The 18,782-nt window shown below is 35.6% G+C and overlaps 1 protein-coding gene across 6 annotated transcripts in view; it reads left to right on the top strand.

Moving 5' to 3' along the window:
* Positions 1-10,421, top strand: part of EPHA7 (EPH receptor A7) — a 169,724-nt gene extending 159,303 nt beyond the window's left edge. For 4 of the 6 annotated variants that reach the window (XM_008521430.2, XM_070556690.1, XM_008521433.2 and 1 more), the window contains exons 15-17: positions 3,526-3,719; positions 4,750-4,905; positions 6,902-10,421. In XM_008521430.2, the coding sequence (XP_008519652.1) occupies positions 3,526-3,719; positions 4,750-4,905; positions 6,902-7,016 (465 nt within the window). In that variant the 3' untranslated portion in view covers positions 7,017-10,421. The remainder of the gene's footprint in view (positions 1-3,525; positions 3,720-4,749; positions 4,906-6,901) is intronic. The other 2 variants (XR_011521973.1, XR_011521974.1) reach the window with 1 other exon arrangement.
* The last annotated feature ends 8,361 nt before the right edge of the window (positions 10,422-18,782 follow it).

The raw sequence follows: 18,782 nt of genomic DNA, 5'->3' as shown, positions 1-18,782 counted from the left end.
TGAGAAATTGCCTATGAATATTTTTCTTTGACTTTTATTGGAATGCTAATGCTAGATCTGGACAAGCAAATCCAAGGGGTCTCTGGTAATTTCACAAAAAGATGTTTTAAATGTATTCTGTGGATAACTGCATAATGCTCAAAGAAGCGTAGGTTCCAGCATCTTACTCGTGTGCTTTGTTGTTTCTAAGAATGTGTAACTATTGGCAGGAAGTACTTTTTATTTTCCCAATTGGAAATATAATGCAGCTAACCAAATAAAAACCGCAGAACCTCTGGGTTCAGTTTGTGCCCAAATCATCCCCTGTCTGCCCGTTTATCCTCGAAGGGTACGCCTTGGATTATACCAAACTGTGCTCCGTAGAGGCTGAAGATTCCCAGCCAGTATCTCTGGTCTCCTGTCGGTACCGACATGATTGTTCATGGGAACTTTAGAGTCCCCAAAGTCCATTCTGAATCCAGAGCATCTCTTATTTGAAGTGTTATACTTTGCTGCTGCTCCTTTCAAAATTTATAAACACTGTGTCTTTGAGAGCTGGAAGTTTCATTTTGTGTTGAGATAAATGTTGTTTCTTTTCTGTAATAATAGGAATCGTGAAATTCCTATAATGCAATAGGACAGCTACAGAGGTTCATTAACTCTTTCATTCCTGTAAGAGTCATTTAAAGGTACTATAATTTGTTCATTGGCACAAAGACAACAATATATTGTTTTCAAAGCTGAAGAATTCTAAATGTTTTCTTTAAGGCTTGGAGAGCTGTTGGAGAGTATTATGTCAGAAGGATCATGATAAGGTTTAGATTTACATTTTAAGAGATTGTTTAGAAGGAAAGAAAAGAGAAAAGATTGCTTTACCTGCATTGTTCCTTTCTGAACATCTGAAGACAAACTGTAAGCAGGGAACGAGGTTTAGGAAGTGGGGGAAAATAGTAAGAACTGGGCTAACATTATGAGTATGGGAATGGAGTCCTGTCAAATCAGAAAGATAGTGCATGTGTTCAAACAAGCAGACTCACATATAAAGAAAGCCACTTTTTCTCAATGAAAATAATGTCCCCCACCCCATTTTTTGTTATTTGCTCATTTTTGACTATATAAAGTTTTAGAAGTTATTCATTTACTTATTTACAATTTGGGCCACTGTTTAAATAACTTAACCTGGTTTTCCAAAGTGCATTATTTTTACTTTTATCTAAGTGTTTTAACATATAGGACTTTTGAATCCAAGCATAGTGCCATCACTGGAATGTTGTACAAAGCCACCTGAAATTCTTTGCATTTAAAATGTTTTCTTTAAATTTAATTCCTCCTATAGTTATGTATTTGTGATCTTTGCAGAGTTTCCATTTGTGTATGTTTGCTTGTGTGATGTATAGCTTTTTAAAGGACTATTTTAGAGGAATGTTTGCAAGCTATCCAACATTGACAGTTATGGGATCATAAACATGGAAATTTTTTAAATTATGTCCTGTGACCTCCATTAGCATTCAATACCAGTACTGATTAAGGTCATTTAAGGCTAAGGTATTTTCTCCACAATTGTTATTCAAAGTAAAGTACTTAAGGAAACACCCCAGAGTATGAGCCTTTGTGAAGACGTAACTATGGGATAATGACTCCATCACTACAGCGATATATATAAGTACTGCTCCTCGTATTTGAGCATAGATTGTATTCAGGAAGCAGCAGCATCAGAAAATGTGACTACTTGGCTATGTGTATAAGAGAAAGAGTCTAAGACTGTTCTCATGTCAGCTTTCTGACTGGCAAGACTGGAAAGTTTGGGGGAAGGTCATAAATTCAGTTTTATAGACAGTGTGTCAGGTGCCTATTCAAAATCCAGATGAAGACGTCTAGTGAATGGATGTATGGGACATACAACCTAGTTATCAGGGAAGAATTTGGGCTGAAAATTTTATACTTAAAGTACTTGTCAAAAAGTAAATTAAGTTCATCTATTTACCTTTTTAACTTTATCAATTTGCATATATGAATTTTTCTTAAAAAAATGTAGATTTGGGGCCAGCCCTGGTGGCCTAGTGATTATGTTTGGCACTCTGCTTCGGCAGCCTGGGTTCAGTTCTCAGGCATGGAACTACACCACTCGTATGTCTGTGGCCATGCCTTGGCAGCAGCTCACCTAAAAAGGAGGAAGATAGGCAGCAGATGTTAGCTCAGGGTGAATCTTCCTCAGCAAAAAAAAAAAGGAAGAAGAAGAACAACAACAACAACAACAAAGAAGTTGACTTTTTTTTATACAAAGGAATTTCTCTAAAAATTATTGATGCCAGCTTTACATTTTAATATGCTTTTCTTAATGTCAACAAGCATCTTAAGGATATTTTTCCCTACAAATATGAAGTTGATCATTTCTTAAAGCCAGCTTTTTTCTCCCTACTTTTGGCCTTATTTTCTTCAAAAACTTAAGGTTACTTCTTTTTTTGAGTCATTTTTTTAAAAATTTCTACCGCTATTATGTCAGTCGGTATCAAAGGATTTGTTAATCCCCCTTGAAAAATATTTTAGCGTTCTACTAGTCCTCCTTATTTATTGTTTGCCTTCCTCTTATTTTCCCTTCTGCTGCTCAGATTTGTAACAATTTCTGATTTTTAAGACCTATTTCTGCTTTCCATTTAAATATAAATACCAAGTCTAAATAAGTAACTTTTAGACTTTCTGATTGCCGCATGCAAATGTTTACGAAGGCCTATTTTTCATTAACATTCAAGCTTGATATAAATAGCATCTTAAGCTACTATTAGACATAAATAGGCAGTGGTGTGCTGATAAAAGTTTTAACAACCAGTACTCTGAGTGGGAAAATCCTGATTTGTAACCTTTCCCAATTTCTTTGTGTAACCTTTCTCCCCTCCCCCACTAAGACAGCCAGTGTGAAGTCATGAACGTGGAGTTGGAGAGTGTTGTGGTCTCTTTCATGAACCAGTACAAATTGGCTTTACCACACCGCTGTGTCTTATAACCCTGTACACTTCATAAGTGTGTAAGCTTCATATTATTTAAAATAATAATGTTCTTGGTAATATTTCCTGTCATAGTACATTCATATATTTTGATATCTTGTTCAAAAGTGTCATTTGAAGTTTGCAAAAAGTGAAACTTTCTGGGAGCCAATTTTGGGTAACTCACATCTTCCTTTTATAACTTGGAGAATTCATAAATTTATGGACAAATGTGTACATGGACAGCCTAAAACAGTTCCATAACATATTCCCTTTTGAAAACCTCTGGGGTGACATTAAAACATTTTCCATCTCTTGCACCCTAGGTGAACTTAATTGCTGCTCCCTATTGCTGAATCAACTAGAAAATGTCATCATATCCTGCTCTTCATGCACCCCTTAATAACATGCTTAATACTCTTGGATGTTTTGGAAAAATAAGTAAGGTTTTTGCAAAGCTGTGTGCTTCACTCTTATCTGGATAAATCTCTTGCCTACTGGGCAATTCGTTTTATTATAATTGAACCTCAGTCAGTGATATCTTTAATGTCCTTTTGGCTATTAGGTTATAAAAGCAATAGAAGAAGGTTATCGTTTACCAGCACCCATGGACTGCCCAGCTGGTCTTCACCAGCTAATGCTGGATTGTTGGCAAAAGGAACGCGCTGAGAGGCCAAAGTTTGAACAGATAGTTGGAATTCTAGACAAAATGATTCGAAACCCAAATAGCCTGAAAACACCCCTGGGAACTTGTAGTAGGTAAGAAATACCTAAGGGAGTGGAATCTGGGAGTAAGGCAGATATTCACACGAAGCATTTATCTCCTCAGCCCCACCCCAACGGCAAATTGACCTTTGTGTTAAATCATAAATCTATGTTAAATTTCCTGTGTTCACAGAAGTTTTTATTTTTTCTTTTCAGATGGCTTCCTTTAATTAAATTAGTGTTTAAAGACACCTGTTAATTATTATTGCTTTTTTTTTCCTTAAAAGCTATGATAAATATCACTGGCTGTCATTATAGAATACTTTCTCAACTGGATTTTTGTGATTAAGGGGCATTTCACATTTTCAAACCATTATTATTATTACATGGGTTTTTATTGCTGTTGCTTTAGTTTTTTCTTATCTGCATATTATCTATTTTATTGTTTTGCTTTGAGTTAGTTAATAAAATGATTCTGTGAAGTTAAAGTTTGTAAAAGTAATTCAATACATGATCAAAGAGTTATACCCATTAAAAACAGTCCAAAACACTCCATTTATTCTTTGCGCTTGGCTTACTCTGTTGTAATGCATATTATTCAGCAGTTAGTCGGCTTCAGCTGCCAGGTGTGCCTGATGCTCCGTCTGCACTGGTCGTCAGACCCTTGTGGAGCTGTGTGAACTCACAAGGCACTCACAAGTGTGCCATCAGTACGGAGGAGGCATAATGTGGTCTGAACAAGCTAGTCCACAGCCCCGTGTGATTCCTTTACCCCCCCATTGCTTTTGCAGAAGCAAATGAACAAATATTTAGTGATTGCAAATACCATTGACTGTACTTTTAAAATTTCCTTGGAAGACACAATCTGGTGCCCATCAAATCTAAATAAAATGTAAAATCTAGAGTTTGTAGTTATTGGGCAACCTTTATGTGTTAGGTTTTTCTTAGCATATCTGTTTGTTACTGTAGACATCAATTAAAATATGCAATTTTATTCTTCATACCCTTATTTTTGTATAGGTCAAGACATTCTTTCTTGGGTAGTTCATGAGAAAATTTGCTTTTCTGTTTCATTCTTCTCTAGGCCAATAAGCCCTCTTTTGGATCAGAACACTCCTGACTTCACTACCTTTTGTTCAGTTGGAGAATGGCTACAAGCTATTAAGATGGAAAGATACAAAGACAACTTCACGGCAGCCGGCTACAACTCCCTTGAATCAGTAGCCAGGATGACTATTGAGTAAGTTTAAACTTCTAAAGTTATATTTAAGAATTTATTAGGTACAATCCAAGCTTTATACATTAGGTCATCGGCCATATGTTAAAGAGGTATAAACCACAAAATCAGGGAGAAAAGTATCTCTTTAATAAGTACTAACTCTGTGCCAGGCATTATGCTAAATAGACCTCTGAACATACGGTATCTTTCTAAGTCTCATGGCAACAATTTTATTAAGTTGATAGTTTTACACACAACGAGGCAAGGCTCAGAGAATTTAATTTCCCCCAAAGTGACTCAACTAGTAAGTGACAGCTAATTTGTCTCCATAGCCAGTGTTCTAAACACCACCTAGTGAAACTTTGCTCTTTTGGTTAATCACTGGATCATTTAGGTTCCTAATCGCTGGAGAAACTTTCTCTATTTGCAGAGGAGGATTTCTTTCATCATGTTTATATCAGACATTAAAACCTAAAAGTTTTGTACCTAATACCAAAATGCATTATGATGTCCAGTATGATTACTTTTGAAGAGGTCAAAGGAAGCCTAATTCAATTAACTGGAACTAAGAGTTTAGCTTACTCTTGGTAAATTGCGTGATTGATGGCTTCAATTTTTTTTTTAACCTGAAGAATGACCTGATAAAACAACTTTCAAAATTTCTATGAACTGGAAATAAAAAGAACTAAGTTTATGTTTCTGGCTCCATCACCGGTTCTGTGGTCCTGGGAAATCCATTCACTATCTCCGACCCTCAGTTTCCTTGGCTGCAGCAGAACTCTATGGGCGATACAGTTCCTCTCAGTCAGTGTGTTTGAAAAGGGAAACAATTATCAAGGTTCTATTAGTGGGATCCTATTGATGTACTGTTGTGAGAAGGGGTCCACACTTTTCAGAAGGGAGGAAGGCTAGAAATCAGATGCTCTTTCCTGGCATGTCCGGAAATGGCATGTATGTGAATTTAAGCACATGCATATAATCTTTATTTGGTTTCCTGCAAGTCACCACCTGAGTAGAGCTGGCATAATTGCACCAGTGTCCCCAAAGCAATCGATACCCCTGAAAAACTATATTCCTCAAAGTCTTATTAGACCATTGCTACGAAATGCTGCAGTACTGTGCTGTTGCTGTATTTTAGCTGCTTGTAAATACCTAAGCTCAGTCTTTCTGGCTGTTAGGAAAGGTAAAGGTACATGAACAGTTAGAGCTAGCTTATGTCAATTTTAAGCTATTAAACATATATATTGCACACTTTAAAGAATACTTTTTTTGAAATCTCATCAGATGATTGAACTGCCCTTGATTAAGTATACAACCAATTATATGCTCAGAATTACCACAGAATAATTAAACTCGGGATGTTATCGTATACGAACATTGATGATTCATGATCTACTAGAGCCCAACAAATGTTTCCACTCAGACTATATCCTATTTAACAGTTAAAAATTTTAAACTCCAGGGCCTGGCCAGGTGGCGCAGGGGTTAAGTTCGTGTGCTCTGCTTCAGCAGCCTGGGGTTCACCGGTTCAGATCCCAGGCACGGAACTATGCACTGCTTATCAAGCCATGCTGTGGCAGGCATCCCACATATAGAGTAGAGGAAGATGGGCACAGATGTTGCTCAGGGCTAATCTTCCTCAAAAAAAAAAAAAAAAAAACAAATTTAAACTTCACTTAGGTTCAAGTATACACTATTTCAAATAACATTTTCTAACATTACTTTAAGTTAATAATTTTAAGACTGATCGTTTCTTAGAAAAACATTCAAATCAGTTTAGAGATAACTTACCATGGCACATGGAGAGCCTGAGCAGGTAGGTTTTTATAAAGGAGGATGTTGATTCAGGTTGCCAGTCCAACCCAATACAGAAATATGATGGTAAGACCCAAGAATACTAAGATAAAATCTGTTTGCCTAAGATAAACAGGTTATTTAATTAAGGAGTTGATGACAGTTTAGTACCAAATACATCCTTTGTAAGGTAACTAATAAAAAATGCATTTGTCTTTTTCAGGGATGTGATGAGTTTGGGGATCACATTGGTTGGCCATCAAAAGAAAATCATGAGCAGCATTCAGACTATGAGAGCACAAATGCTCCATTTACATGGAACCGGCATCCAAGTGTGATGGGCATTTCTCCCTTATGAGGGAGATTATGGCTTAAGAGAGAACAGTGCTGGCCTTCAGTATATGCATAGAATGCTGCTAGAAGACAGTTGATGTCCTGGGTCCTTCCTACAGTGAAGAGAAGATTTAAGAAGTACCTATAGACTTGAACTCCTAAGTGCCACCAGAATATATAAAAAGGGAATTTAGGATCCACCACTGGTGGCCAGGAAAACAGCAGTGACAATAAACAAAGTACTACCTGAAAAACATCCAAACACCTTGAGCTCTCTAACCTCCTTTTTATCGTATAGACTTTTTAAAATGTACATAAAGAATTTAAGAAAGAATATATTTGTCAAATAAAATCATGATCTTATTGTTAAAATCAATGAAATATTTTCCTTAAATATGTGATTTCAGACTATTCCTTTTTAAAATCATTTGTGTTTCTTCTTCATAAGGACTTTGTTTTAGAGAGTTGTTTATAGCTTTGGACATTTTTAGTGTTAATCTATGACACATAACTACACTGGGTACCTTTGAAAGTATCTCAAATTTAAAAAAAAAAAGCATAGCATGATTGAGGAATTGAAGATATCTCTCTGTCAACATTGGTATCCTTTTTGTGCCATTTTATTTGTTGATCAGTGCTGTTTTGATATTGTTTGCTAATTGGCAGGTAGTCAAGAAAATGCAAGTTGCCAAGAGCTCTGATATTTTTTAAAAAGAAATTTTTTTGTAAAGATCAGACAACACACTATCTTTTCAATGAAAAAAAGCAATAATGATCCATAAATACTATAAGGCACTTTTAACAGATTGTTTATAGAGTGATTTTACTAGACAGAATTTAATTAAAAAAAAAACTCATCGTAGGTTTGTGACTATAAAAAAAATTTAAAAATGAGGCACTTCATCTAAAGAATGCTGGTGAAGGCAAGTCTCTGAAAGCAAGAACTAGCCAGTGTTATCTAAAATTTAATCTGAGCACATCAAGATTTTTTTCAGTATTGTGACATTAAGAAATTTAGGGAAAATAGTTGACATAGATTTTATATCCTGTTCTGTTTAACGCAGTCCAAACAAGAAAGGAAAGAATTAAGGTTTTTATTGGAACTCTGAAGCATGAGAAAAGGGGCAGTTCACAATTTTCACCTTTCAAAAGTAAATTTGCTGCACACAACATCACCCTTGCAGTTAAAAAGAAAAGTCTTTTATTTGTGAACACCGATGTGAGAAACTTGTTAAATGAAAGAACTCTTTTTACCATGTAAGGAAGAGGTGAAGGATCTGGCTTTTTCTTTTTAAGCTTTATTTATTAAACCACATTATTTGAATTACTGTGTTAGGATTTCATAAGCAATAATTAAATGTGTCTTTATAGATATTTCAGGAATGTATACATATTGTGAGTAATGCTTTCAAAAGTTATGAAAATCATGAACTACCCCAGAATTGAACTGTTGTACTTCCAAAGAGAATTGGGCTGTTTATAGTGATTTTAATAGAGAAAGATCCCAGGGATCGGTCATAATTGGTCTTGTTTGATAATGTGGGCATCCACAAACAAACAAATAACAGAAACAAAATCTGTAAATGTTCCTTTGTAAAGCTTGTAAATTTTATTTATACTGTCTTGTTTTGTACACACATTTCTCTGTAGTGGGCTCTGAATACATTGAAAATGCACTATATTTTTCTATTTTACTTGCAGAGCATCACAAAAGAACAGGTATTTTCAGTGCTACATAATGTGTTTTCCCACATTTAGGACCAAAGATGGCTATAGAAAAACTCAAATGGATTGCTTCCCAAACCCCTCCCCACCCCTTTTTTTTTTCTTTTAAATCACTGTACAGTGTTATTTGATATTTTAATTTATTTTTTGATTGACTAGAAAACTCATTTTAATTTCACTAAAATGTTTTTTGTCCCTAAGGAAAAATAATCTGTAAAATAATTTTAATTAGCATAATACAGTCACCTAGATACTTCCATTTGTAATCTTTGTAATAGACTGTAAATATATTTTTGGAACTATAACACAATGTGCTTGAGGGTTATTTTTCAGTGTCTGCAGTGTATACAAGTGTTTATACTAAGTACAGCACTTTACGATTCTAATCAGTAGCATTGGCCTTTGTGAGAATGAGTGAGCGAGTTTGAGTGAGTGTCCTTAGTAATGAAGTTCTTTTCTTGTTCATAGCTTAAGGTGCTTATTTTTTCTATTAAAATTAAATTGACAAAAAGCCATTCTAGAAATAGAAGACATAGTAGGGTACATGCAAACGGTGTCTTTCCTGCTTTTTTCTAGCACTAGATTTATAGTTGAGTAGTCTTTCTTGAGTAGAAGGGCAGAATAAAAGTTTTTTTGAGTTTTTTTCAAAAATAACTTTTTTCTTCAGCAATATACCTCATCTGCCTTAAATTTTTTACAGCTCTTTACAGGGAAAGGGGAGAAGGGATGGGAAAGACACACAGCACAATAGGAAGTGTATGATTACATCACTCTCTCGTTTGTAGGTTTCTTTTCCCAATCAACGTTATGATTTTGAAATACATGTATGTGAAACAGATATTCAGAGAAACAGAATGAACATTGTGATGCTGATTGTAATGCTCTCTTCCAGAAAGAGATGAAATGGTATAACGATAAGAATGTACAACTTGCACCTTGAAATCTTTTTTTGGTAAATTAGTGCTCAGGGGAGGAAAGGTAGAGAAAGCAAACGTCAAAAATAGAATTCAAAAATTATAAAAATGCAAAAGGAAATGGCCTCCTTGCTTTAATAGAGCCACCTTTTTTAGAACGCTGTCTTCACACTTGACTTGTGTTTTGCATTTTTGCATTCAGTACTGAAATAAAAGTAACTTTGGTGACATCTGAATCGAACATTTTTCTCAGCAATTGATCTGGGCCTTGTTTACTAGAACTGGTGGTTTATGCTTGTCAGAGCACTATTAGTTGAATCATATTGTATACTTATGTAATCTACATTAGCTAGGACTATTTAGGACTATATTTTAATTGCTCCTCTTATCCGTGTTTTTAAGACAATTAAAATGGTGTAATTCACCTCTTTTTTTATTTAGGTAATGCTGATAATCTCCCTTTTGTTTCCTGAGTAGCCTAGAACTCTGCTGCTCACTGATGTGCATGTTCAAATAAATTACTGATGTATATTTTTTTGCTATATGTGGAGAAATCCTGGGGAAGTCGGGGCGAGATGTGCTTTTTGTTGGTTGAATTTGTCCCTCCTTGCCTAAGAATTATACAGGGGTCATCCTTTTATAAGGACAAACTGCTTTTGAACAGTGTCTTCAATGTATCAAGCACAAATAACTCTTTCTTCAACACGAATCATAAGTCTCTTTTTACCAGCTTAAAATAATAAACGAGTCTATTAGACAATGTAAAGAAAATCCTGTCTCCAATCATTGGCCGATTCCTTTACGTCCCTTACTGATTCTTTATTTTCTCACACAATATCATGAATGGAGATGTTTAGAGTAAAGGTTTTATTGAAATATTTCAGTGGACCAATCAGAATACAAGGACAATCCATAGCCCTTGCTTCCTCTCTTCCTCTTACACACTGACTTCATTCCACTTTAACTGTAACAGAATAACAAGTCAAGACTATGTCTTCAAAGAGCCTTACTGTCAAACATTTTCATTAAAACCTTTTTTTGTTCCTTCTTGAAACTACATGGTACTAACAAGGACATTTTCATGAGAAAGGAAGCATTTTCTCATTGGGCCCTGACAAATATTGTAAACCTTTCATATAATGCAGCAACTTAGAGAGTTATTGCATTTCAGAAGCTGCAGGATGCCAACATAGGATCCAGAACAAATGGAAAAAGTGATAAAAATCTGCTTGTCTGAGTTGTTTGCCGTTGACGCTGACTCAGTGATCATTGCAGCTTGCACCTGACATGAAGAAAACTAAGCACTCCCTTTTCTGCAGGATCACCATCTTTAAACTCTATAAACTCTTAAAAAATATCCAAACACACTTCAAAAAATGAGAATAGGCAGATACCAGATGAGGTGTTTTCACTGGTTATCCCACTTATGATGCTGAGGCTTAGGCTAGGTTGAACTGAAATTCAAAGGTGATCTTGAAGTCACGGCTATCCCTGAGTATCCAACAAGCAATGCTCTTGCTCAGTCCACACAGTGGTAATTATACAGCCTGAAACACTGAGGAGCAGTCAAATGATCTGTTAAAGAACTGGATTCATAAGTCATACAAAAATACACTAGCATTCATTTTGCTCCACATTTATAAAATCATTTTTAAGGATATACAAGTTCTATCACTAAGTAAAAAATGGATTTTAATACTTACGGTGATCATTAGTAATAATTTTTTCTTTGTTTTTTTGGTGATGTAGTCAACATTACTGAGGATTTGAGAGTAGAGTGGAGAGTGGGACAAAGGAATTTACATTTCCCCTTTCATCCCTGCTCTTTTGTAGGCTCTGTCTTCTGCCACTCATCCTTCCTCTTCCGTGTTCATCTTGCACAAAAACACTCTGCAGAGGTTAGCAACCCCTCTCAGAGGAGACATGTAGATTTTAAAAACTTCCTATCCCCCTTTTGAAAGGACTTTCCTTCTTTGCTTCCTGTCCTTCAGCCTGCCAAGGACAATGGGGTAAGCTCTGTCAACCTTTACCCTCACCCCACCCCTTAAAATGCTCAGGGTACGGATTGTGGAAGTCGAGAGGGCCGTATCCATGAGTTAGTCCTTTTATGCTGCCCTGGGCACTTTGGGGAGATACTAAAGGAGTACAAGAGATTGTCCTGCCCCTGAGGAACACTCCAGAAGACCACCCTTAGCTTTTCTGTTTTAAAAGCTTTACTCAGGGTGCCAGCCTGGTGGTGTAGTGGTCAAGTTCATGCACTCTACTTAGGCAGCCTGGGGTTCCCAGGTTCAGATCCGGGCGGGACTTATGCACAGCTCATCAAGCCATGCTGTGGTGGCATCCCACATACAAAATAGAGGCAGAGTGGCACAGATGTTAGCTCAGCTGCAATCTTCCTCAAGCAAAAAGAGGAAGATTGGTAACAGATGTTAGCCAAACTTCCTCACCAAAAAAAAAAAAAAAGCTTTGCTTAGCTTGTTTGATCTCTCTCATCTTCAAATAACAATCTCTTGCATTCTACTTCCTCCTCCTCCCTCTCTGTATTCGTCTTCTCCTGTGTGTCTGTATGTATAGAGCTTTTAAATATTCTGTCACCCTTATTCTATTTTGTTTTCTGGGTGTACATCATTATATTTCAATTTCTGCATAGATTCCATCATGTTCACCACCCAAAGTCTAATTACAATCCATCATCACATACATGTGCCTAATCACCCCTTTCGCCCTCCTCTTTCCTCCCTTCCCCTCTGGTAACCACGAATCCAATCTCGTCTCTATGTGTGTGTTTGTTGCTTTTATCTTCTATTTATGAGTGAGATCATATATTTGACTTTCTCCCTCTGACTTATTTCACTTAGCATAATACCCCCAAGGTCCATCCATGTTGTCGCAAACGTCCAGATTTCATCAGTTTTTGTGGCTGAGTAGTATTAGTATTCCATTGTGTATATATACCACATCTTCTTTATCCATTTGTCCCTTGCTGGGGACCTAAGTTGCTTTCAAGTCTTGGCTATTGTGAATAACGCTGTAATGAACATAGGGGTGCATATGTCTGTATGCAATCGTGTTTCCACGTTCTTTGAATAAATACCCAGAAATGGAATAGCTGGATCATATGGTAGTTCTATTCTTAATACTTTTAGGAATCTCCATACTGTTTTCCATAGTGGCTGCACCAGTTTGCACACCCACCAGTAGTGTATGAGTGTTCCCTCCTCTACACATCATCTCCATCTTGTTAATTATAGCCATTCTTATGGGAGGGAGGTGATAGCTTGTTGTAGTTTTGATTTGCATTTCCCTGATAGTGATGTTGAACATCTTTTCATGTTCCTATTGGCCATCTGTATATCTTCTTTGGAGAAATGTCTGTTGAACTTTTGCCCATTTTTTAATTTGGTGATTAGTTTTTTTGTTGCTGAGTTGTATGAGTTCTTTATATATTTTGTATATTAACCCCTTATCGGATATATGGTTTGCAATTGTTAGGTTATCTTTTCATTTTGATGATGGTTTCCTTTGTTGTGCAGAAGATTTGTAGTTTGATGGAGTCTCATTTGTTTACTTTTTGTATTCTTTCCCTTGCCCAGTCAGACATGGTACTTAAAAATATGCTGCTAAGACCGGTGTCAAGGAGTGTACTGCCTATGTTTTCTCTTAGCAGTTTCATGGTTTCAGATCTTGCATTCAAGTCTTTAATCCATGTTGAGTTAATTTTTGTGTATAGTGTAAGATAGTGGTCTACTTTCATTCTTTTGCTTGTGGCTGTCCAGTTTTCCCAACACCATTTATTGAAGAGACTTTCCTTTCTCCATTGTATGTTCTTGGCTCCCTTGTTGAAAATTAGATGTCCACAGATGTGTAGGTTTATTTCTGGGCTCTTGAGGCTCTTCCATTGATCTGTGTGTCTGTTTTTGTGCCAGTACCATGCTGTTTTGGTTACTATAGCTTTGTAGCATATTTTGAAATCATGGAGTGTGATACCTCCAGCTTTGTTCTTTTTCGTGAAGATTCCTTTGGCTATTTGGGGTCTTTTGTTGTTCCATATAAATTTTAGGATTCGTTGTTCTATTTCTGTGAAAAATGTTGTTAGAACTTTGATGGAGATTGCATTGAATCTATAGATTGCTTTAGGAAGTATGGACATTTTAATGATGTTAATTCTTCCAATCCAAGAGCATGGAATATCTTTCCATTTCTTTGTGCCTTCTTCAATTTCTTTCAACTGCTTTATTGCTTTCAGTGTACAGGTCTTTCACATCTTTGGTTAAGTTATCCTTAGGTATTTTATTCTTTTTGTTGTAATTTTTGTTGCAAAATGGATTGTATTAATTTCTCTTTCTGTTACTTCAAAGTTAGTATGTAGAAACACAACTGGTTTTTTGTATGTTGATTTTGTATCCTGCAACTTTACTGTATTCATTTATTATTTCTAAAAGTTTTTTAGTGGATTCTTTAGGGCTTTCTATATATAAAATCAGGTCATCTGCAAATAGTGACAGTTTCACTTCTGCCTTTCCAATTTAGATCCCTTTTATTTCTTTTTATATTTTTGGCTGATTGCTCTGGCTAGGACTTGCAATACTATGTTTAATAAGAGAGGGGAAAGTGGGCATCCTTGTCTGGTTTCTATTCTTAGAGAGATAGCTTTCAGTTTTCTCCATTGAGTATGATATTAGCCGTGGGTTTGTCATATATGGTCTTTGCTATGTTGAGGTGCTTTCCTTCTATACCCATTTTATTCAGAGTTTTTATTATAAATGGATGCTATATCTTGTTCAAATCAATTTTCTGCATCTATTGAGATGATCATGTGAGTTTTATCCTTCATTTTGTTAATGTGGTGTATCACATTGATTAATTTGCTGATGTTGAACCATCCCTGCATCCCTGGAATAAATCCCACTTGATCATGGTGCAAGATCTTTTTAATGTATTGTTGTATTTGATGTGCTAGTACTTTGTTGAGGATTTTTGCATGGGTGTTCATCAGTGATATTGGCCTGTAATTTTCTTTTTGTTGTTGTTGTCCTTGTCTGGTTTTGGTATCAGGGTAATTTTGGCTTCATAGAATGAGTTAGGAAGCTCCCTCTCCCATTCAATTTTTTTGAAGAGTTTGCAAAGGATAATATTAAGTTTTCTTTGAATGTTTGCTAGAATTCACCATGGAAGCCATTTGGTCATGGATATTATTTTGGGGGAGGTTTTTGATTACTGTTTCGACCTCCTGACTGGTGATTGGTCTATTAAAATTCTCTATTTCTTCTTGATTGAGTTTTAGAAGGTTGTATGATTCTAAGAATTTATCCACTTCTTCTACATTATCCAACTTGTTGGCATACAGCTTTTTACAGTATTCTTTTGTAATCTTTTGTATTTCTGAGGTGTCCACTGTAATTTCTCCTCTTTTGTTCCTGATTTTATTTATTTAAGCTTTCTTTCTTTTTTTCTTGGTGAGTCTAGTTAAAAGTTGCCAATTTTATTTATCTCTCAAAGAACCAGCTCTTACTTTCATTGATTTTTTCTATTTTTTTAGTCTCTATTTCATTTATTTCTGCTCTGATTTTTATTATTTCCTTCCTTCTACTGATTTGAGGCTTTGTTTGTTCTTCCTTTGTAGTTCCTTTGTGTGCACTATTAGATTGTTTATTTGAGATTTTTCTTGTTTGTTGAGGTAAACCTCTATTGCTATAAACTTCCCTCTTATTTCTACTTTTGCTGTGTCCCATAAATTTCAGCACGTCATATTTTCATTTTCACTTGTCTTCAGGTATTTTTTGATGTTTTCATTGACCCAATTGTTTTCAGTAGCATTTTGTTTAATCTCCACATTTTTGTGGCTTTTCCAATTCTCTTCCCATAGTTGACTTCTAATTTCATACCACTGGGGTAAGAAAAGATGCTTGGTATTATTTAAATCTTCTTAAATTTATTGAGACCTGTTTTGTGGCCTAATATGTGCTCTGTCCTTGAGAATGTTCCATGTACATTGGAAAAGAATGTGTGTTCTGTGATTTTGGATGGAATGTTCTGTACACATCTACTAAGTCCATCTGGTCTAATATGTCATGTAAGACCAACGTTTCCTTATTGATCTTCTGTTTGGATGATCTATCCATTGGTGTAAGTGGAGTGGTAAAGTCCCCTACTATTATTGTGTTACTGTCCTTTTCTCCTTTTATGTCTGTTAATAATTACTTTATATATTTACATGCTCCTGTGTTGGGTGTATAGATATTTACAAATGTTATAGCCTCTTGTTGGATTGTTCCCTTTATCATTATGTAGTGCCCTTGTCTCTTGTTACAGTTTTTGTTTTAAAGTCTATTTTATCTGATATAAATATTGCTACCCCAGCATTCTTTTCATTGCCATTTGCACAGAGTATATTTTTCCATCCTTTCACTTTCAGTTTGTGAGTGTCTTTAGGTCTGAAGTGTATCTCTTGTGTCCAGCATATGTATGAGTCTTGTTTTGTTTACCCAATCAGCCACCCTGTGCTTTTTGATTAGAGCATTTAGTCTATTGACATTTGAAGTAGCCATTGATAAGAATGTACTTATTGCCATTTTGTTACTTTTTTCTGGATGTTTAAGTAGTTCTTCTCTATTCCTTTCTTCTTCTCTTGCTCTTCTCCTTTGTGGTTTCATGGTTTTCTTTAGTACTAAGTTTGGATTTCTTTCTGTTAATTTTTTTGTGTATTTATTATAAGTTTCTGCTTTGTGATTACTATGAGGTTCATATATAAAAACCTACGTATATAGTAGTCTATATTAAGTTGGTGGTATCTTTACATTGACCTCTTGCTAAAAGCTCCACTGTTTTACTCCCCTCCTCCCACATCTCTTGTTTCTGATATCATATCTAACCTCTCTTCTTTGTTCCTGTGTACCTATTACCCTCTTATCACGGAAATAGGTCATTTTAGTACTTGTGTCTTTTGACCTTCATACAAGCTTTATAGATGGTTGATCTGCTACCTTTACTGTATATTTGCTTTTACCTGTGATTTTATTGCTTTTTTGGGATAATTTTCTTATTCTTATTTGTGGTCTTCTCTTTTACACTTAAACAAGCCCCTATAGCATTTCTTGTAAGGTGGGTTTCTTAGTGATAAACTCCTTTAGTTTTCCCTTGTCTGGGAAACTCTTTATCTCTCCTTCCATTCTGAATGATAGCCTTGCCAGGTAGAGTCTTCTTGAATGTAGGTTTTTTCCTTTCAGCACCTTAGGATTGTGCCCAACTGGCTATGAAGCATTGCAGCTCAAAGGTGGCTTTTTCTCTCCAGAAAGGAATTTCTGCCTCTTCCACTTCAGTTGGCACTGTCCCTTATTGTAGAGGTTCTTTTTATCATTTTCAGTTCTGTCTAAGGGGTAACTGTTTGAAGAGTAGTTGTAAATTTGTTGTGTCTGTGGGAGGAGAGGAGTTCAGAGTCCACCTGGGCCACCATCTTGATACTGTCTTTCAGTAACACTTTTTTGTTGAAGTACTTTTATCTCCAACTTTTACCCTTTGTTTTACATTGTCAGATGCAATGAAAACTCAATATCAATTTTGAGAGAAACTACTGAAAGGAAGACATATAAAGCAGAGAAGATCACATTTCTAAATGCAAAAGATTGGAACCACTGCTATTAACAAATGATAAAAGAGAGTGCATGGTGACTGGCAAACTTTCATGCTGCTCTGAAGGGAAGAGCATCCTCTTTGCTTTGTGTCAGTGTCCCTTCAATAACCTCTACCTAGCTGCTCCACTGTTCTGTCTAATGCATCTCAAGCATAGCTTGAAAAATACGGACAGGAGAAGAAAATATTTCCACAGGAATTCTCTGTGAGCCTCATTAGTGTTAAGTGCTGTGAGGGGGTGTTTTTTTCAAGTTCAGTGATTGAATGTAATTAAATCTATAATTAAACAATAAAAGACCTTTTCTGATTGACCTTGAGGTTAAAATAAATGTAATTAATTGATCTAATTTAATTGAACCTATTGTACCAAGTTTGGTAAGTAGGAATAAGTAGCTCTGGTCTAGTGTTCTGCAGGTATGTAACAGCACTAAAAATTCCTTAGGTTTGTGACAGTGGCAAGGATTTCTAAATTGCAAGTGTTCAATAATTTGGGGACAGTAACAAGTGAGGTGTTGTCCATTCTAAACTTACATGAATAGCAAATAAAGCTCCATCAGATATAACCTCAACATATATTTCATTATTTCAAATATCCCAACTTTCTACTGCTAAAGATTATACTTGTTTTGCTTTTGAAATTCATGGCCTTTAATTAAGTATATGTGTAGATTTTATATATGACTAAAGAATGCCCAGTATATTTTTAAATGAATGGTTAATCATAGATCTTAATCAAAGATACTCAGAAGGAGAAATGGGCACATCTGTTTCAAGACAAGCTGGTTCTAGTTTAGGACAAGTCAAGCATATACTGTTCAAGTCTCACCATTCTACCATGTAACCAAAACTAAATAAAGTGAATGACTAGACAACAAACTCTGGAAAATAAATAGAGAAAATTAGGCTACATACACAGAACTAGTGTTCATATAGATCATATGCTTTTAAAAATATTTTGCTATTCATGGAATACTACTCAGCCATAAAAAAGGAAAAATCATCTCACTCACAACAACATGGATGGACCTTGAGGGTATTATGTTAAGTGAAATAAGCCAGATAGAGAAAGACAATCTCTGTATGACTCCACTCATATGTGGAAGTTAAACATATAGACAAAGAGAACAGATTAGTGGTTACCAGGGGAAAGGGGGGCTGGTGGATGGGCGCAAAGCGTGAAGTGCTGCACCTACAACACGACTGACAAACAATAATGTACGACTGAAATTTCACAAGGTTGTAAACCACCATAATCTCAATAAAAAGTTAAAAAAAATATTTTGCTATTCATAGAAATGAGACAAACAACCCAAGAATACTTTTTAAAGTGACATGAATTTGAAAACACTTACCAGACTGATGATATAGACTCTATAGCAAATTACAAGAGAAAGTTTTAAGTTTAACCTAATATCCATCCATCAATTTGCCAGAAATACACACTGTTAACATTGAAAACTAGACAGAGTATGAGGACAAAATGTGCTCTTCCCGGATAAAAGA

The sequence above is a fragment of the Equus przewalskii genome, chromosome 9, assembly GCF_037783145.1.
Source record: "Equus przewalskii isolate Varuska chromosome 9, EquPr2, whole genome shotgun sequence".
Lineage (NCBI taxonomy): Eukaryota > Metazoa > Chordata > Mammalia > Perissodactyla > Equidae > Equus > Equus przewalskii.
This window is presented reverse-complemented; position numbering and strand designations above follow the sequence as displayed.